Source organism: Panthera uncia, assembly GCF_023721935.1.
Source record: "Panthera uncia isolate 11264 chromosome D3 unlocalized genomic scaffold, Puncia_PCG_1.0 HiC_scaffold_8, whole genome shotgun sequence".
In the NCBI taxonomy this organism is placed as follows: Eukaryota; Metazoa; Chordata; class Mammalia; order Carnivora; family Felidae; genus Panthera; species Panthera uncia.
The window spans coordinates 50,167,686-50,189,813 of NW_026057586.1; the positions used below are offsets into that span (position 1 = coordinate 50,167,686).

General features: G+C 41.8%; 1 protein-coding gene across 5 annotated transcripts in view; it reads right to left on the reverse strand.

The window, feature by feature from the left end:
* COLEC12 (collectin subfamily member 12) overlaps nucleotides 1-22,128 on the reverse strand; it is a 204,819-nt gene that overhangs the window by 48,506 nt on the left and 134,185 nt on the right. For all 5 annotated transcript variants that reach the window (XM_049619660.1, XM_049619661.1, XM_049619658.1 and 2 more), the window contains 3 exons: nucleotides 10,755-10,877; nucleotides 4,076-4,174; nucleotides 1,814-2,860 (listed from right to left, as the gene is read on the reverse strand). In XM_049619660.1, the coding sequence (XP_049475617.1) occupies nucleotides 1,814-2,860; nucleotides 4,076-4,174; nucleotides 10,755-10,877 (1,269 nt within the window). The remainder of the gene's footprint in view (nucleotides 1-1,813; nucleotides 2,861-4,075; nucleotides 4,175-10,754; nucleotides 10,878-22,128) is intronic.

Genomic DNA, 22,128 nt, shown 5'->3' on the forward strand with positions numbered 1-22,128 from the left:
TTTTTTTAATTTTTTTTAACATTTATTTTTATTTTTGAGACAGAGAGAGACAGAGCGTGAAGAGGGGAGGGGCAGAGACAGAGGGAGACACAGAATCTGAAACAGGCTCCAGGCTCTGAGCTGTCAGCACAGAGCCCGACGCGGGGCTTGAACTCACAGACCGTGAGATCATGACCTGAGCCGAAGTCGGACGCTCAACCGACCGAGCCACCCAGGCGCCCCATCACCTGCTTTCTTAATGAACTCCTTATGATGACTGCTGCTTTCCTGAAGGTTCACAAATTATCCTCTTCTCAGGCTTGAAGACAAATTCCCATTCTACACAGTGTGTAGAATCCATCTATATCCTCTTTTTGAAAATCAGGATTATTTTGCTTAACAGGTAGTCTCCTGATACTCTAAATCTCTTGATTTTTTTTTTTTAAAGGTTTACTTATTTTTGAGAGAGCGAGCATGAGTGAGGGAGGGGCAGAGACAGAGTGAGACAGAGGATCAGAAATGGACTCCACACTGTCAGCAGAAAGCCTGATGCGGGGCTTGAAGTCTCGAACCGTGAGACTGTGACTTGAGCCAAAGTTGGACACTTAACCGACCAGCCGCCCAGGCGCCCCTGACCTTCTATTCATTTGAGCTACCTGAGGGCAGAGACCACCTGGGCTTCTCTGCATACCTCAGAGGGCTCAGCACAGCATCTTTCACATAGTACTTTCAACTTAAAACCTGTGAAGATAGTTTATGACTAAAAAATACTATTATTATATGGTTGCTGCAAATCTCAGAAGGAGACTTAATTTGAGCCAAATATTTTCAATTTACATGGATGACCTGGATGAAAGTAAAACTCAGATTGTATATGCAAGTCACATTCTTTCTCTTCTCTGTGGACTTATGGTTACTGGGATGGCCATCCATCCATCTGCTCATGACACTTAGGAATCTCTGAGGTGCCTGGGTGGCTCATTTATTTAAGCATTTGACTCTTGATTTTGGGTCAGGTCATGATCTCATAGTTCATGAGATACAGCCCCGCATCAAGCTCTGCAATGATAGCACAGGGCCCGCTTGGGATTCTCTGCCCCTCCCCTGTCATGTTTGTGCGCACACGCGCGCACACACACACACACACACTCTCTCTCTCTCTCTCTCTCTCTCTCTCTCAAAATAAATAAACTTTAAAAAATTAGGAATCTCTGTGACCTAAAAAAATTAATCTTGCTTTCAAAGGAGCCCAATTTATAAAGACTTGAAAGAGCTAGGCACTGACAAAGTCCAAATTCAACAAATATTTAATGGACTGTCTTTGACCACTGACCACAAGTTCATAGTTAAAACTCTTTTCAAGATGTGGAGCTTAATCTCCCCAGGTTGGACTTAGTGATTTATCAGATTATGGTGGAAGTGATGGTATGTGACTTCTGAGGCTAGGTCATAAAAGGCATGTGACTTCTCTTTGTGCTTTCTCTTGGATCACCTGCTCTGGAGGCAGCCAGCTGCCATATTGTGAGAACACTCAAGCAACTTCACGTTGTGAGGAACTGAGGCCTCCTGCCAAAAACCATGTACGTGAGTCATCTTGAAAGCAGATTCTCAGCCCCAGTTAAGGTTTTGAGATGACTGCAGCCCTTGCCAATATTTTGACATAACCTTATGAAAGATACTGAGTGAGAATCACCCAGCTAAGCCACTCCTGAATTCCTAACCTACAGAAATGGTGAGATAGCAAGTGTTTATTGTTTTAAGTTGCCAGCTTTTAGGGTCGTTTGTTATATAGCAATTAATAACTAACACAAATAAATTCGGAATTTTCACTTACCTTGTAGTATTGTAAAATTCTTGATGAGCTGACCATGCTTGGAGTCTACCAGCTTCATTTCTTCCATAATTACTGATAAGTTGGCTACTTCAGTATCTAACCTTGACCTCATCATGTCTTGTTGCATCCTGAGAGAAACAGAATCCAAACGGATGTTGGCCAGTGTGTTATTCAAGGAGGTCAGGTCATCTGTGTGTTTGGTCAGCGTATCTGTGCAAGTCGTCCTGACTTCATTCAGATTGCTGGTCAGCGTCCGCAGGTAGTGGGCAGTGTAACTGATGTTGCTAATGATGTTCACAATATCTGTCTCAAAGAGCTGGAAGCGTTCCTCCAACTGGCTGAACTTCATGGCTGTTCTGTTCTCCGCATCCTTGTGTACATCCTGCAGGTCTTTCAGGTTCTGCTCATTGGCTTGTGAGGCTGTGGTGATGTTGTCCATCTGACCTGTGAATGAACTGAGCTGGCTGTTCATATCCTCCAGGGTGTCGTTGTTAGCTTTGGCCAAGGCAGAGTTATTGGCAGCCAGCGTCTGTAAACTCTGCACTTTCTCCTTCAGCCAATCAGTGTCCTTCTTGGCTTGAAGGAAAACCTGCTGCAGATTTTGGAAGTCATTCTTGATTCGCTGGATGGCCTGGCTCGTGTCATCCACAGACCGCTGCAGATTAGTGATGAGGTTCCTCTGCTGCACCTGGGTCAGGTTCAGGTTGTTGAGGTTCATAATAACCACGTTATGAGAGTACATTTGGCTCTGCAGATTGCCCTGCAGCACGCTGGTGTCTTGCTGTAGATTGGTGACATAGCCATTATACGCTTGGAGGGTTTTGTTTACAGTGGTGATGAGGAAAGAGTTATTCTCCAAAGTTTCCTTCAGGTGACTCTGCCTGTCCACCAGCGCATCCCCACTTGCCTGTAACTTCTCCAGCGTGTCTTTGTTCTTGCTGGTTTTCTCTGTAATCTCACGAAGCTGCTGACGAAGATCCAATATGTCTGATCTGAAGGTAGAGAGTTCTGAGTTGGTGCTTATAGCTTTCTTCCCAGTTTGGTCCCCTGGAATAAGACATGTTTTGTTACTTAGTGATATGAAGAAATGTTCACATGAGGTCAAAGATCCCAAAGAGACTTAATTGGTATGCACTGCGTATTTCAGATACAAAATCTGTGATATATGCAGAATGGTCTACGTTAGTAAAACCCACATGTCTATTAAAACTGGGTCCTGGAAAAGTAGAAAGGGTACTAACTTTGTTAAATGCTTTTCTCAAAGAAGGAGGGGAATTCTACCAGATTCTAGAGCACTGGGCAGGGTGTCAAGAAGGCAATAAACTGTTTATTAAATTTACCATTAATTCCTTCCAAAAAAATGGAAACAAAAATTCAAGGATACAACTGGAATCTTTCATTTAAAAAAAATTAATTTTCATAATTCTTCAATGCAGTTTAGAATATTTCAAATAGGAATTGACTGGAAATTTTATAAAAGAGTTTTTATTAAAGTGTATTTGTGGTACTTTTTGATCAGGATTGGTCTTCAGATTTTTATAAGCATTTTTTTTTTAATGTTTATTTATTTTTGAGAGAGAGGGAGAGACAGACAGAGAATGAGCAGGGGAGGGGCAGAGCGAGAGAGGGACACAGAATCCGAAGCAGGCTCCAGGCTCTAAGCTGTCGGCACAGAGCCTGATGTGGGGCTTGAACTCACGAGCTGTGAGGTCATGACCTGAGCTGAAGTAGGACACTTAACCGACTGAGCCACCCCGGCGCCCCAGTCTTCAGATTTTCAAATGCTTATTTATTTTTGAGAGAGAGAGAGAGAGAGAGAGAGAGAGAGCGCGTGCGCAAGTGAGCACAAGCAGGGGAGGAGCAGAGAGAGAGGGAAACAAAATCCAAAGCAGACTCCAGGCTCTTAGCTGTCAGCACAGAGCCTGACGTGGGCCCTGAACTCATGAACTATGAGATCATGACCTGAGCTGATGTTGGATGCTTAGCTGACTGAGCCACCCAGGCGTGCCTGGTCTTTCAGGTTTTAACTGGCATATGGAGTAGTTTTTGGGGGTGGGGAGAATCCAACTCTAAGATTGCTCTTTAACTTTAAAACGTAGACGCCTTTAAATTAAATTGTGAGGAAAAACTCAACGCACAACACAAAAATTAATGTCCTTCTGGGTGGATGTGAGTTTATAGCAATGTCATTCTAAAGAGCTATGGTCTTTTAATGTAGAATTAGAGGATTTAGTTTAATGGGTCATTCTTGTTGCAGATTACCTAATTTTTTCAGGTCGCTTTCCACTGCTGTGAGCTTGTCATCATAGGTTTGGCGAGATGTCTCCATGCCACCTGTAACATTGTCCATTTTTTCTACAACTAAGATTTGGAAACTAAAGATTAGTACACACACCTGCTCATCATTTATTTTTCAGTTTCAACAAAAGACCATTTCATTACAGAATACAGGAAACAGATTGACACAAAAAGAGTATAAATGAAATCAAATATGAGGAATAAGCCATTCTCATAGAAAAATAACTTGTCACAAAACCCAGTAATACTTTATTTGGTTGAGAACTGTATGTTCTTATGATTCTGTATTGCCTCAGATGTTCCAGACCTTGTTTGAAACTAATTTTTAATTTTTATGTATTATATAAGCTTTTGATCTGTATTATTTTCTACAGGAACTTCCATCGGTAGATCATGTACAAAATCTCATCATTCATCAGACTCCCTACTATTCCTGGAAGGTGGTAGCAAAGAACACCTAGCTTAATTCTATAAACAGTCTTCGTGAAAGGGAAAGTGTCTGCCGTTCTCTTTCAGGAGGCCTGAAAAATTTGGTTCTCCTTAGTGACAAGTGAATCTGTAGTTTATCAGTTCCCAAGGAGATGCCTAAGTAGGTTTCCAAACAATGATCTATGAAGACTTTTCCTTTTTTTTTTTTTTCTTAGCATTTTCTTGATTGTACGCGATAGGGAAAGAGTTAGTGATACAATGTTAAGTAAAAGCTTCTGTTCTCTTTGTTCTCAGAAGGCAGTCATTCTCTATGGTTGTGAATATGGTTTCTTTCTAAAATATCTATTAAGAGTGTATTTCTCCAGAAGTGACTCCTGTGAGATCCAGCCTCCAGCAGCTTGAGATGCAGTCTTTCTTGGTATCAACGGCTTTCTGAAAATACGGACTTTTTTTTTTTTTAAGCATGAATATGTTTTGTATGTTAATTGTGAGGTAATGGAGCCAGTTTGTTTTTATTTATCAAGTGTCCCACCCATGCAAGACCGTGTGAGAAGATTCCCCTGGCTCCTATCAGGAAGCAGAAGTATGCTCCCATGTGTCTGTATGACCTAAATTGACCCAGCCCTGTGGTGCCTAGCACCTTCCCTGGAGAACCTTGCCATGCTGTCACTGTACCAAATACTTTCTCACCCAGGCCCTTCCATGTGTTCTTTCTACCTAGAATGTTCTTCCCTGGACTCTTCACCACCCTAAGCCCTACTTGCTCTTCAAGACTCAGCTTATTACTTCCTGTGGGAAATCTTTGCTGCCGGGCATCTTGCAGAATTCTTTTGGCAAGTAGTCCTTTCCCTACTGCAGGACTTCCTTCAATGTGTTATCATGGCTTGTTTACTATTAGATCCTTTAAGGCAGGAAAATGTGTATGCAGTTTTATCCGTACCTCTTAGTGTGTGGCACTTAGTGGGCATTCAACACATATTTGTTTATAATGCTATTTATTTAAATAAATGAGAGTCTGCCTGCTGGCTACTGAGGCCTGTGAAAAACTGGCTAAGCTAGATAGAGGTCATGCAAACAAACATTCAAACCAGACGCCCCAGGGAAGCCCAACACTGGCAAGGAGTACAACATCCAGGTGAATGATGATTGTTTCTTTGGTAAGTGACTATATAGACAAGAGGTACAGTTACAGTAATCTGTACCTTAGGATTGTTAGATAGGCATGCACATTCATAAATCCCTGAAACTGAACAAAATGTTTCATCTGCATTTAAGCAAAATTAAACTTTTAAAAAATAAAGTATAAAAGGTTTATGAGTTAAGATTCAGTTTTGATCCTCAAATCAAAATACATGCCTCAGTCTGTCCTCAAACCACACACAGGATTTTAAGTCCTGCCCTTTTTTCCCCCGGAAGCCGAAAAAACCTCTAAATATGCTGACAGGCAGTCATTTTTCTACCCTCTCTAATTTTTCTTCCATTTTAGTTTAAAAAAACACAGAACTTTCATGGACAGATAATTCAGGTTTGGGCAAAGGGAATGAATACGTTTGTTACAAACAAATAACAAACCTGTTAGGTTTCTCTTCCGCTCAGCAAGGAAGCTATTTGCCCCGGCCACAAATGCTAATGAACTGCTTACATGCACTGGGGTGTGTGCGTCTGTGTTTAAAAATAGGATCTGGGTATAAAGCTGCAAACTTCAGGGCTGCAAAGCTGGCAGCTTGGTATTACATAAAAATACCCAGCTGATGGACATCCAGAACCAACACTTGCTGTAATAGCACACAGCGTTTTCGTCAAGTTTTACTCTTATCAGCACAAGTTGTTAACCAGGAAAACAGTGGCAGAGCCATCCTCTCTTAGACTAGAAACTCAGTCTATCGATGCAGACCTCTGTCTGTAGATCCCTCTCCTGTGAGGAAAATGAACATGAAACAGAAGAGTTCCTAGCAGTCTGTTTTTTTCATGGGCTCTGCTTTACCAGAAACTGTTTAACAGAGAATTTTTCTTTAGAATATTGCTGCTTCAGATATTATACCTAAAGGGTCAGCCCTCTTCAAGTACCCAAAGCCTAATTCCCTTGGATAATCTGACAATAATCCCTTTTCTACAAAAGCATTTTGGTACCATCCCTTGGCCTGGACGATCAACCTCCTTCTCTCTTAATGCCACCCATCCTTCAGGGTCCACTCCAAGATGACCACCCCAACTATGCTCAGCCTTCCCAGATGATCGGATTCCACACCACACCAATGATAACACCAATAACAGCCTCTCTTTATTGAGGGCCTACTCTTTGAGAGGTGCACTGTGCCATCACTGCAGTTAATCCTTAAAACTGCTATTTTACAGATGAAGAAATTGAGGCTCAGAGATGTTCAGTAGCTTGCCCAAAATTACACAGCTTGTAAATGACTAGGGGGCTGGCAGCCCAGGAGATCTAATTCCAAACCTCATGCTTTCTCTATAACTCCACACTGCTTCTTATTTACTATTTCTTTTTCCTAAATATGGTTTCCTCCCACAAGAGGCATAGCTCATGGTCCAGTCCCTGAGGAAAGGAACAGCAGCAAGGCACAGAGCTCCTGCTTGGTGCTCATGAGTGTCTGTCCCAGGCTGAATGGGGGATTGGGTGAGGGGAGATACCCCTGCATTGGTACCTGGGACTTCTGGGAATACCAGCTGCACTCCCCTGGAATGCAATAAAGACATTTCTACCTTGAACACTATTTCAGGTTTCATTACAAACACATAGGAGATATGGTTGTATGGTGTTACCCTGGCTTCTAACGTAGCCAACTCAGTGTGATTTGATGGACATAACTGCTAGGTTAGGAGAGCTTAGCAGCAGGGTAGACCTTCTGTGACTAGGAATGTTGAGTTATAGGAGATTCTTCTTGAGAAATATTCAGATTTCTGTCTTTCTTCTTTATCCTAATTACCTTAAGATGGATGACTGCTGGGAAGGACAACTGAGTACAATTTCCCCGTTCAGGGAATGTTCTGGAGGAAACACAACTCATTGAAATTAAAAGATGGCTTCTGCCACGGAAGCTCCATGACTGAGGATAAAAAACCCAAGCAGAGAATGACCCAAGCTGAAACTGTCCAGGAACACGCTTTCTATAAAGTAGCTCATGAGTGTCGTGGTCACAGCCACTGTACAGACCTGTGTGGGTGACTCAGCAATTCCCTGACTTGTGCAGCAAATTCTCTAGAAGGAACTAAGTTATATCCCAACTTGTAGCTGTCTGAGTGACATAAAAGGAGAAGTAAAAACACAATTTTGAGAAAAACAGTATGGAGTTGCCTTTGCTAACTCTGATACATAAAGCAGTTTCTATTTTCTTTCCTTTCTAACTTCTCCTTCAGAGAAACATCTTCTTTGTCTGAATATTTCTTTTTCTTCCTTTCTTTTTTGCAATGGACAGAGTTTCTCTAGACTTCAAAGGGAGACATGGGAGGGGAGAACTAGGTCTTATCTTTCTGCCTCTTACAATGTGCGGTTACTAGAATCTTATTAGCAAGAAAGAAGAATCACTGTACAAGAGAAAACACACCTGGAAAATATCCACACTTTAGTTTATGAAGACTGTTTGGAAACCAAAACTGCATGTTGTATTATCTTATATTTCTAAGTAGATGCCTGAGAGATGGGGGCCCCTGAAGGAGGAAAAAGGGGCAAGACTATCATCTTGTGTCCACTTGTACTTGGTTCCCTCAACCGCTCCCCACTTCATCCTGGACAGATGACACCCACGGAGAAGGCCATGCTGATCTTCAGGATTTTAGGCTTACAGGTAGGGATCTGAGTGGTAGCAATGCCTTAAGTGCAGAATGGTTTTAGAGTCCCTGGGCACCACCTGATTGTCTTTACAGAAGTCAGCCCTGATCTACAATCCATCCATCCATCCATCCATCCATCCATCCATCCATCCTCTCATTAATTTATTCAGTAACTTCACTTGGTGCCTAATAAGTACCGTGAGGCTAGATGCTAGATGGGAGATATAACAAACTAAAGATAGGAGTCTCTTGTCTTCATGGAACTTATAGTTTGGGTGGTAAGACAGACAAGCCCATTTGTCATAATGATACAGTGTGACGGGGGCACCTAACTCAGCCTTCAGGGTGTTCTTGCAGGATGTATGTCTGAGTGAAACACGAAGGGAAAGAAGGTGTCATTTTAGGTAGAGAGCAGAGAAAAGGTGTTCCAGGCAAATGGACCAGCACACGCAAAACATGCAAGAGCTGAGAAGGGCTTTCAAAGGTCATAAAAACGGAGGAAACATCTATACTTTAAAAACAAAGAAAAAAAACCCTCCTCTAAATTTGGATCTTTCTGTATCATTGTAAAGGCATCAAGATCCAGATCTTACTTCTTTGCAGTGGTAAGAATTACAAAATCCCATATGGTGGTATGCTCTTCAAACCTTTGTCATCTCTCTTTCAGTAGTAAATGTTTGCTTTCATGATATCACATAGTACTAAGCCCTAAAGGTACTTGTTAAATGGCCATTTGCCAAGTTTCTCCTTTATCCAAGTTTGCTGGAAACAGTCAAGGAGAAGCGAGCAGTGACCTAAATAACTTGGTAAAGGAGGAGAGCCAGTCTGAATTACCTGGGACATAAAATACCCTCCTTTTCCTCACTAGGATCCCTCCCTACTCCTTGTCCTGCCTTACCACAGTTTAATAACCTTTCTTAACACTTACTTTGTTAATACTAAGTTGGATTAACTAATCACAAATGGATAAAATTACATGGTAATTTTCCAAATTTCCACTGCTCAAATTCATCAGTCAACACACTGTAGGACACACATTTTCTCCGCGTGTGACCTCAGAGATGAGACTTCCAAGCCTCACCTATATTGAGTATTTTTAACATTTTGCCATTCTAATGGCTATAGCTGTATAAATGCAGTTATGAAGAGGAAACACAGAAATATGGCCACTATCTAGTAGGACTAGATGGACAGGTGGTTCAATGACATCATCTTTGCTCATCTCAATCACCTTGAAAAATGGCATTATTAATTGCCATTTTAAGAAACAGTAAACTCAAAGAAGTTATGCTTCATACCCAGGTTACACAACCATGCAGAGGACTTAGCATGATGCCTAGAATATCAACAAGCACTTAATAAACATTAATTGTATTACAAACAGCAGAATCAAGAATGAACTTGACCATCTGGCTCCAAAGCCCATTCTCATTTCAACACATTGGGTTTCCTCAGGAAGCTTCTAGACACTGGGAGAGAGGAGACAGAAGTTACAGCCTGGGGGGAATTCACTTTGAATCTTTCTCTCCCCAAGGAGAGTAAATCTATGAACCAAGAACCCGTGGGAATTCTCCACTGTTAATCTGTCAGTTCTGAGGGAAGGCAGCCGAGATGACTGCTGAGTGAAGGTTTTGAAGATTAGCAGACCCCACGTCTGCCTCTTGCTAAAACCAGATGACATGCCTGTCTCACATATCTTTGATGGAAAGGCTTCTATGGCAGTTTTCTGTAAAAAGGTTTATGTAGCTTGTGATTCTGAATCATGACACCTTTTACCTGCAGTATCTAGAATGGGTGTGGTGGTGATGGTGGTGAAACCGCTTTGTTTGCAAGTCTGAGGCAATAATTCTCCAATGACCTGAAACCAGACACATCGAAAGAATACTTAACATCCTATAAAGTATTGTTGAGGTGGCAATGCTCCCTCTGTGTTTAACTTCTTCAGGGCAATATTTTTATGGAGCTATATAAACAACAGTGGTCACAGTAAATGTGCTGAAGAGGAAAAAAGGGAACTGGCTGCCCAGTCCCTGAGTAAAGTAAGTCGTATCTCTGGAGACTGTGTTTGGCTTACCCTGTGTCAGTACAATTTTCCTGTGTGCTGATTCAGGGTTTCCATAGCACCTCTCAGAGAGAAGATGAAAAAAGAGGGTGGAACTAGAAACAGGTAGGAAAATGCAACAGTGAGAAAAATTTTTATAAGTCATAGAGGACCTTTCTTATTGTTGAAATGAGTCAAAAGGACTCTGATCCCACAGCTACAAAAGGATCAAGACACAAAGTTTATCATGTTGCTTACTTGTGCGTTTGAGCTGAATTAATGAAATACTTCATACTTGCAAACAGGGGTGTCTTTTTTTTTTTTCATGTTTAAAGTCATAAAGAGAAACCTGCCATTTGGAAGGAAAAAGGAAAGAGTACTTACCTTTGTATCCCAAAATGGCTACTGTGATTGTTAGCAAGGCACACAAAATGTATAATAATATGATAGAAAACTTCAGTGCCCAGTTATTTTTACATTTGGTACACTGCGTTCCTTCCTGGATACCTGTAAGAGAAGTCAAATTTTAATAATAGTAACCAGAGATCTCATTTTGAAAACTATCTTTCTGCATGTTGCTTCAAACACTATGATCAGGAATAATTTTTCTAGGGTGCCTGGCTGGCTCAGTTGGTTAAGCATCCAACTCATGATCTCAGCTTAGGTCTTGATCTCAGGATCTTGAGTTGAGTTCAAGCCCTGGGTTGGGCTCCATGCTGGGTATGGAGCCTACTTTAAAAAAAAAAAGTAATTTTTCCACATGCCTTACTATAGGATGAGTGGTATTTTTTTTAAGTTTATTTATTTTGAGAGAGAGAGAGAGAGAGACAGAGAGAGAGAGAGAGAGACAGAGAGAGAGAGAGAGAGAGAGACAGAGAGAACGCGCGCACGCAGGGGAGGGGCAGAGAGAGAGAATCCCAAGCACACTCTGCACTGGCAGTGCAGAGCCCAACATGGGGCTCGAACTCATAACCCGCATGATCGTAAAAGTTCATGACCTGAGCCGAAACCAAGAGTTGGATGCTTAACTGACTGAGCCACCCAGGCACCCCAGAATGAATGGTATTTTAAAATTAAACATACCACTTTAGCAACACAAAGATTTTGAATAATGCCATTATGTTGTAATTTAATGTTGTTGTATTTAATGATGGTTGGGCATTTGCATATAACTTTGTCTCAGAATAATTTCAGATCAAATTCCATAATTATAATAAAAATCTCTACATGACAAAAAATAATTATAATTTCAATAAAAATCTCTACATGACAGAAGATTTTAAACACCCAAATCTACTTGTTTCAGCTATTATTGGACCTATCACAATTCAAACACACCAATCAAAAAAACTGTGGCCTGTCCCTTAATGTTTGTTCAGTGGTATACTCGAGCTAGTTCCTACTGGCTTTACAAGAGTCAGCTGTTAAGTGTGTGGGAATCTGGGTAGCTGGTTGTTAAACTGTTGGTAGCTTGAAGTCGGCCCTGGAGGGAGTGTTTACACCATGGAAATTAGCAACCACCATAAACTGTGACACGCATTCATCCCCCCCACCCTCCCGACACCGAACTGGTTTACTATGCCACTGGCTATAATGCACTATAACCTGCAGCAGAAAATATAGGTAACTTCATGATTAAAATGCTCAATATATAACTATTGTTGTACATTATATGTATACAGAAAACAGACACCCTTATTTACGTTATCACAGTGACTTGAATAACGACTAGAAAACTAGAAAAACCAGACGTTTTTGATGAAAGGAGGTAAATTTTTACTGCTTACAGTTCAACTTTTTGAACAGCATTCTAGTCTCAGTGGTAAACCACCATCACTTCTGCAAGTGACTCCAGAAACTAACCTATAAAAAGGGAACTTTCCATTAAATTGATTAGAATCACAGAAGACAAAAACGGTGGACATTTAAATGTGAAAATCACATTGTAAGAAATATCGGGAGATTCCTTGTTTTCCTATGTGTGTCTTACTAATAGTGTCCCACAGGAGCAACAGCACATAAAGTACTGATCTCCTGTAATTGTGCTCAATAACTTTTGATGGGTAAGTCGTGAGGATTAAGCTGCAGCCAAAGCTCCCCCCTTCTGGTTTGCAATTTTACGCATAGTGCCCTTCTTCAGTGAAAAGAGTTCTTCAGCTGTGTTTAATGCAAAATGATGAGAGAAACAGCATAGAACAATGACTCCATTTTAACTTTCAGGGTTTAACCAATCCCTCTGGTGTTCTGTGCTACAGACCCAAGAGGAGGGGGTTCAATCCATCTGTTCCATGACTTAGAGCGGTGATTCTCAAGCTCTAGGGTACATCGGAGTCATCAAAATACAGCCTTTCTAATTCGGGAGGCCTGAGAAGGTGCCTGAGAATTTGGATTTCTAACAAGTTCCCAGGGGATGCTGACACTGCTAGTCTGGCCACCTGCTTTACAACGGTGCTTCTCAAACTATAAAGTGCTTACAAAACACACTGTCAAATGCAGATTCTGATTTAGCAGGTCTGAAGTAGGAGCTAGGATTCTGCATTTCTAACAAGGTCTAGAAGATGCTTAGTTGGAGACACACATTATGAGGAGCTAAGGTTTACTGAGAAGATGATGATGCCGGATCAACCTTTGGGTAGCCAATCCCTTGAAGGTGAAGCTGTAAAGTCAGACTCAATGGTCAAACAGACCTAGAGAAAATGAACTTCTTTGTTATCAGTTTTCCTATTTCTTTCACTCTGTTTCCTTTTCATCCTCCTTCTTTAATTGCCACCTGTATGTCTCCGCACCACCTCTCCTGTCCAAAACTATCTTCACCAAACCAGATCTTCACCAAACCAGATCTCTAACTTCCACCAATGTCCGTACTTCCATCCAACCTAAATAGTACCACTATCTGAGTCCCTCACTCAAAGACACACTCAAGTCTTCTTTTGTACTTATTCTTTAATTCACTCAGTTGCCAGGCTCTGCGAATCCTCCCTGGGGATATTTTTATGACTATTATCTCATCTATAGTTTCTTGCTGTTCATTTACTGCCTACACTGTACCAGGTTCTGAGCTAGGTACTTTCCACACAGCACCTTTATGTGTAATCACCCTTCAAGGAGGCATGGCAGTGAGAGCTGAAATGACATCCCATAGACATCACAACCAGGATTCAAACCTGGGTCTGCCCAACTTCAAATGCCATGATCTCACTTTGCCATGGTGACTCTCTCTAGTCATCCCTTCATCTCGATTTCACTGGCCCTTCATCTCAGTGGGAGCTTCTACTTCCATTCCCACTGGAATCCGGCCTCACCCTGTACTCAGATGCTGTTGTCCTCATGACAATGCCAAAGAGAAAAAAACAAAAACACTTCACTAGCTCATCCTTGAATAAAGGATGAACACACACACACACACACACACACCCATCAGCTCTTAGATTCTCTACAATTTGGCAGCTTAAAACAAAACAAAGAGCCCTTACATCAGTCAGAATGAAAATATTTTTGGAATTGGGAGAGGGGGGAAGTGTAAATAGACCCACAAATATGCCACATCTCATGTTCAGAAACCATAAACTTGCTTTGGTGGCAACTGTAAACACAGAAAGATGATAGACACAGCAATGCTGGACCAACCTCCCTTGGAAAGACTGGATGACATTTTTATGACTGATGGGGGAGGGGGTTCATTCCTTTTGGATTTTAGGACTGTGGTGGGTGAGCTCTTTATGTCTCTCCAGGGCTATTTCTTGCATTCCATTAGCAGAGCCTCAGAAGAGTTGGTCACCAGAGAGGTTAGGATAGATAACAGAATCTAGGGCGAGGAAGTTGCTTAGGGGTCATCTGGTCAAGTGTCATTGTGTTATTGATGGGGAAAGTGAGGCCAGCGAGGTAAAGCAAATCAGGAGCCACGCGTCCTCACTCTCAGGGAAAGGGTCTTTCCCTCCCATTCTGGCCGTGTGTGCTAGGACTGTGTTTACCACCGGACATCTTGTGCATGTGGTATTCATGCAGACCTGCTCCCAGACCGCTGTCACTGGTTCATATTCTGAAGAGTAGGGTCATTTCCTCGTGATGTGCCTTTCTCCCTGCTGGCCTAATCAAGCATTTAATCAATATCAGATGGCACGGCCTGGCCTCCCTTTCCACTTGACACACTTTCTGTGTCTTGTTTTTTCTCTCCCCAGAGACTTATTTTTAATAAGAATTCTGTTTTATCTTTCCCTCTCTGCCCTCTGCTGGGAGGACACCTGGCCAAACATACAGATGCCTACTACAAAGAGATCCTGCTGGCTCACGTAGCTGGGGGACCCCTCCTCCTTGAACCTAGATGGTCACAAAAAACATTCGAGAGAGATATCCCCCTGTTACCAGCCTTTGTACTGTTTGTTTTTTCAGCATTACTTTCCAGAGACTGGGGACTTTGTTCCTGTTGGAGGGGCTGGGGGTGGAAGGAAGGGCAAGGGAATCAGTCTGCAGAGCGCTGGAGATAAGGCATTCTAGTTCAGGAAGTGAAGCAGTTTTGCCCCTGTACCACCAGGACACTCAGCGGATCAAAAAACCTGGCCCAAATAGCACATTTGTGATTCAGCAGGCCACAGACAGAACGTGCCTGAAGGATCCATGCTTTTCTGTTGGTTATCCCTCTTAAACTAGCTCCCACTGAACTTGATTCTTGGCTCATGTTTTAAATGTATTTTCCAGGGTCCTAGTCTTTCTTATGCAAAAGTAAGTTTGGGGGCCCAGTGAAGTCAGAATCACTCCCAGTTAAGTCCTTGGGTATCGCACGGAAGTTCAGAATAGACTGACAATATGATCCCCAGGGCCCAAACTCAAAGTTCCTCGTGTTGCCCTGTTTCCAGTAACACATGTTTAAAGTAAGAAGGATGGGGTGCGGGTGGGGCTGCTGATCAGGGGGCTGGCGGTTAGCTGGTTGGAGAGAATAACTGCAACACTGCAGGAATGACAGTGCAAAGGGCCAGAATTCTCCAGCAGAGAATTCCTTTCTGCTGTGGTTCTCCATAAAGAGCCCTCCCAAGTGCTGCGGTCCAGGCTCCAATCCAGTCTGTTTTCCCAATCTGTTTGGAGAACAAAGGGGTCTCCTTCATTTACTATCATACTTTTCTGCCATCACAAGGATGGCTTGTCTTTTGAAACAGACTTGTGCTGATCAATGTCCTTCCTTGTCAGGTGAAGAAGCCTGGCACTGTGGGCAAGTGTGGAGTACTCCTGGTCTGTCCTAATTATCACAAGTGTCTATAAAAGCTCTGTGGTGTTGTCATAAAAATCATATTACCAGAGAGGAGCTTCAAAAAGCTGGTGGGTTGCAAAATCCAGAAAACCACAGGTTTTGATCCCAGATTTGCAGTGACCTTTTCATGTGGTTTTTTTATAGTTATTAATCTACCGCCTGGTGGCATATATTCCCATAAGCCCATGAGAATGATTTGGCTCTAACAGTAAAACTGATGATTCAAATAAACTCCTACAATTAAAATGCCCTCAAAAACAACAAAACAGTAAGAGTTAACATCCTGGTTAGTTATTTGGATATTATGCAATATCATTAGAACAAAAGTTAAATACATGAAACACTTTATCCCACAAATAATTAGTTTTTTTGCTTATTATAAAGGCCATTTACTAAATGGTGGAATATGGATTTAGTTAGCAAATTTTTTTTTTATTAATGAGTAATTTAGTTCCCCAAATATAAATCCCAGCCCTGGACACCTTATTATGCCAAGTTTCCTAAACGATGTGGAGAATCATGAAAACGGAAGCAGGACAAGACTTGGGAATGAAATAACTTTCTGCACAAAATAAATGAAGCCTTACAGCATTTCTGCATTCATAAAAGTATATTCAAACCAGGAAAATTATTTAGAGGAGAGTTTTAGGAGTTTGAAATCTTCAGTACTCCTGAGCTTATATTAATATTCTGCACATTTAACAAGGGTATAGTTTTTTTCATTAAAACAATTATATATATATATATTTATATATATAATTGTTTATATATATATATATATATATTTATATATATATGGCAGTCAGTTCTGGTTTGGGTTTAATGTTTTAAAAAAGAGTATGTGTTATTTGTTTAAAATTTATCATTAGTGCCCTGCCTACTAAAAAAGAACTGCTGTAGGAAAAAGCCAGATGTAATGAGCCACTCAGAGTATATAGTGTCTGCCAGAATATATACTGTCTCGACAGAACACCATTATTTTCTCTTTGTGGCTTTTAAAATAAGAAATCCTTTATTATATGAACCGTACACAAATGCTTTCGATTCTGAGGAACGGAATCCGGGCTCATCAGGGAGCTCAACCATCACATCTCCTGCATTTGTCCCTCCTCGCTGGCCCCCCTCCTCTTGGCTCCAGTCCTGTTCATTTTATCCTATGGACACAGAGTGAGCTGTCAACAATCCTGTTGATACATTTCAGCAGCCCTGACTACTTCATTATCTGGCACTACCAAACAATGTCCTTCTGTGATTAGGCACTGAATCTTTTCATGAAAAGGACTTATGAAAATGCAGCTCCAGCTCAGGCCATCAGAGTCTGTTGTATAACTGAGCCAGACACATACACTGCACAGGTATCTGGAGGAAGGCCACTGAACATTTGTTTAGTGGGTGAGAGTCTGCCGCTGCTGCTAAGGCAAAGAGGCACTGCTGAGGACGGCTGCTCTTCCTGAGGCCCTGATATGTGCCAGGCACCCTCTCCTGGTTACTTACGATCCCTTTCACAATTCTGCAAAGTAGGAATTCTGACCCTAATGTTACAGAGTTTGGGAAAGTGGGCATCAAAGAGGTTGACTATCCAAGCCAGTGAGCGGCTGAGCTGCGAGCTGAACCCACAGTTATCATGTGCTGCTTCTCCAAGCTCACTGACTTCCAGAAGTGGAAAGCAAAACAAAGTGAGATTAAGGATGCCTAACAAGATAAACTGTAGAAAACTGACAGGTTAGACTCCTAGAAGCACTCTGTCAAAATAAAGCGGTGTAGAAACATCTTTTCAAACGTTGATAGATAAGCCTTTCTCAGAAATGAGCAGTAAAATTCAGTCTCCAGTAAGTTAACTATTACAGGCCTGGGTCTTCTACTGACTGTAATTTCTCTCTGACTCTTCTGTGGTGACATACTGAAAAGCAAGTTAATTCCACCCTAGATAAATGCTCATTATCTCTGTGAGAGGTCAGGACTGTCTTGAAGGTTGGCTGGTAAGGTCTATTGGCCTTTCAGGGGAATCATCCACCAACGGTGATGGAATTTTTGGAATGGGGTGGGCCGGGAAGAGAAGGCACCTTTATAATTTCAAGGCAAACTATGAGACGTGCAGGGGGCTGGCACAGTTTAAGCTTGGAACCAAAGCAAGTTGGTTGCTCCTAAGGAGTTTTCTTCTGAACTTCTAGTACATGACACAGTAGCCACAAAAGCCAGTCTCCAATGGACCATTTAACAGGAGGTTCACACCTGCAGAAGTTGGGTGAGATAAGTTAGTGGAAAGAAGGAGGTGCAAGAAGGATTAATTAAATGGTGATAAAAAATAATAATTTATCTGTAGCCTCTTAACCACCCCCTCAAACAAAAAATCTGCTTGAGTATATTGGGAAAACCTTTTCACAAATACCAGCTTGACCCAATGCTTCAGAAACCCATGGTGTTCTCCACTGCCATAGTAAGTTCCAGGTGGCTCAAAGTAGATTCCAAGACGCACACCAGCTAGCCTCCTCTAACCACACAGGTCTGAAGAACCTCAGGGCCAGGAGGAGAATCAGTTGTCATCTAGGCCAACATCCGTCTTACAGTGAGGAAACTACAGCCCAGTGAACTCTACTGTCTGCCCCATTCCACGGGCTAGCCCTGTCTTTAGGATTCAGGTTTCCCGATTCTCTGCCAAAATTCTAATCTAGACCCCCAAACCCTGCCCACCTCCTTATGCTTCTTTCTTGTTACATCCCATTTATTCATTTATTCAAGAAATAAATATGGAGCACCAACTATGTACCAGGCACTGGGTATAATGGTCAACAAAACAGACAACAAATCTTGGCTCTTATGGAACTTACACACCAGTAGGAAGACACAGTAAGGTGTCAGAAGGTGATAAACGCTACGGAGAAAAATCAAGCCAGGAATGGGCAAAGGGCTTGTGGGAGAGGAGATGGATGGCAATTTAAATAACGTGGTCAGAGAAGGCTTCAGAGAGTAACACTGAAGCAAAAGCTTGGGGGAATGTGGGAAAGAGCACCAGGGTACCTGTGTGGAGCTCACACTGCACTCCCCAAACATTCCCCAAACATGTGCTCATTCCTTCTCCACGTCTTGAGATCTGTCCTCCTTCTCCCTGCAAAACGTTTCCTCTCCATCAAACGACTTCTTTTGAAACTTTACTCACACATTTGTGAATCCTTTCGTAAAATTAGCCCCACCCCATGCCCAGCTGGGCCTGAACCCCTTTAGTACCTATGCGGTTTACAGTGTATAAATCTATACTCATTTGAGTTTTTGAATCTATACTCATATGTATGTCTACCACCTCTTGTAGGTGTGGGAATTTTATTTCTCTGCATGATTGCTTTTGGATATCTCTAAACAAACCAGTTATTTCTCTCTAGAACCCTACACATCAAGCCGTTTAACAAAGTGAGAAAAGCAGTCTCTGTCACTCCCTCAGTGAAGGTCTCTCACACAAACCGGAAGTGGCCACTTCCCTCAGCTCTCAGGTCCTGGGATTTCACAACCTTTTCTCCCATCTTGCCTTCTACCTGATGAGTGACATGCTGATCTCACTTGCGGGCCAGGATGTATGCAGCCATCCTGGGAGAGGCATTCAGCTCAGAGGCCTGACAGTCAAAATGCAGACATTCATAACAACACTGCCTGGAACAATCAGGAGCCCACAGCCTGAAAGGAAGAGTTTTCTTTTTCACCACGGGAGGTGGGGAGTGCAGTGGGGTTTACTGACCAAAGAAACTCAAGGCATTCTTTAGACCCCAGCCCAGCCTGAAATGAATCCCAAATCTAATGTGGGGCATGCAGCAGCATTTCTATGTTTTTTGTCCCTCAGTACTCACAAAACTAAATCCAGTAGGGTAAAGATGAGAAAAGCGAACCCGCAATCCAACATCTGCCTTGAGTGTTGTTGCTTTATTTTTTTTAAAGATTTATTTATTTAAAAGTTTATTTATTTTTAAGACAGAGAGTGTTCTCACACAAGTGGGGGAGGAACAGAGAGAGAGAGGGAGACAGAGAATCCTAAGCAGGCTCCGCAATGTGAGTGCAGAGCCCGACATGGGGCTTGAACCCAGGAACTGTGAGATCATGACCTGAGCTGAAATCAAGAGGTGGACCCTTAACTGAGCCACCCAAGTGCCCCAGAGTGCTTTTGCTTTAAAAAGTGTTATTTGGGGGGCAGCAGAGGAGCTAATATCATGATGATGGGAACCCTGCTGAGCCAAGGGGGAGTGAGTCTCAGCTAATGATAGTGTATTTGCTGTTTATCACTGAAACAGTGTTGGGACATGTGGAAATTATGCTGTGGAGCAGGTGCTGGCATAAAAAAGAGACTAATCCACTCTCTCTCACATACCTACTTGATTTTTTCAAACCAACAGAACTAGTGTTTTGATGGGAAAAAAGGGGCCTTGATGTAAATGAAAATATCAATCAGCCTGACAGACATTCCTCATTCCTTTATGAATATGTGTTTTTTACTTTCTTCAAGTGAACACTGTAGTTGAGGACACTTAAATTAAGGGAAAAGTGAGCCAAGACAGAGCAACAAATTTTACTGTTGGTGTTTTAAAGTAATTATCTACTCTGCATTGAATGTAGCCCCAGTTCTGAACCTTGATGAGAAAGGAGTCAATCAACTTGAAATGACCCAAATGAGGAAGAGTTGGCAAATAAATAATGAGGGAAATGGGGGGGGGGGGAATCTATTTTACAGACTATGGCCCAGCGGTGAGAAGAATGAGGTCCCCAGATTCGGTGAAGAGCTTCCCATTCACCAGCTTGTTATTCTTACTTGTTATTAAGGGCGGACAAAGGACAGAGAGAGGAAGAAATGTTTCCACGGGGCAGGCAGCTATGGTTGTAGAGGTCAAAAGAATATAAAAATGGAAACCCACTACACAAGAGAGTCAGAAGGCATGCAATGAATTATAATTGAACATAAAATAAATGGGAAGATGTATGCTTATTAAATTTTCCATGACTTTGTAAAGAGTTCGCAGAGTTAAATTTAGGAAATTATCTAAAACTGAAATAACTACATAAAAAAAAATGGATAAGTGCACACACTTGTATACATATGCACACGCACACAAAGTGATTTTCTTGACAGTAGAAATGTTTTAAAAATGGATCTCTAAGTCAAAATCCAAATTCACAGTTTCCCATAGATTCCTCAGGTGTGTGCCTGAGCCAGCTGACACTGACTGGTGAGAACCAAGTATTTGTATCTCTTCACAACTCTACATTCAGTGACTTTACATTGGCAGCTTGGAACTGGTCACACTGGGAGTATTTACACCAAAAAAATCAGCAAATGCTACAAATCAGGGCTTTTGTCCCCTGGAAAGCTGGTTGTTAAACATCTGCCAGCACACTACTCAGCCTGGTTCAACTGACCCATCACATTTAAACAAATCAAACTGCTCTGTCCATCTGGAGTAATCACTTGAGAAGTTCGGGATCGTTGGACAGAGTGAAGATAACACTGGACCTTTGTTTCTTCTCTCCCCCTGCAGGTTATAGAGATCAGATGGGTATTCTTATTAGTGATATTTGTGCACATGAGATGTTTTGAATTCACAATTTCCAGGGATACTTAATACATTTCAAATTCATAATCTCTATGGGGTACAATAATCTTCAATTCCTAGTGAAACTGACAATGTTTAGGATTCAATTCCCACATGTCTTTTAACTTCCTACCATGGATAGAAGTTTGATTTAATTCTGACCAACCAGTCTGAAAGTGAATTTTCCTCTCGCTTCGGAGATGATGTACAGAAGGGCTGGCCTAGTCTGTCACCTACATGAAGTTAGTGCAGCAAAGTTAAGAGGTGGAGCATAGATGAATCAGTCTAAGGACAGAGAGTTGTGGAGGGCACATCAAATGACAAGCCTCAGGCTGGAAGACATTCTCTTTGCCTCCTAAAATTCTGAAGGAATTAAAACACCATCTGCTAGGCCAAATAATAATAATAATAATAATAATAATAAATTTTAAAAATTAAAAATGTCCAAGAGTCCAAAGGAGCATAAGATCTCTATACATTCATGAGATGCACAAATATCTGTGACAGCATCCATCAGACCCAGAGACAGACAGAAACAGGAAAACATCAGAAATACACCAGCTGAGCTGCAAATAGTGGAGGCAGAATACCTTTTGAACTTGACCTCTTGTAGCAGAAAATTGCAAAATTTGGCCAGGGCCACCTTAGCTCTGGTTCATTATTCAATGGAGATCAGAGATGCAGACAGTATATACACAATTTCACCAATATGAACTTCTTAGGGTCAAATCACTTAATTCTACTCCATGCTCCACAAAATGCATTTTATTGCCCAAATGGCCAAACAGCTTTTAATTACATCAGTAAACTGGTTAAACAGATGGAAAGAAGAGGTTTAGGACAAGTTCTTAACAATGCTGTCTAACCCTCACCTAAGTCAGGGTTTTCTCCACTATGCCAGTGAATGTGGAATTTGAAATTTGTATCAGAATCACCCACTAGTGAGTCA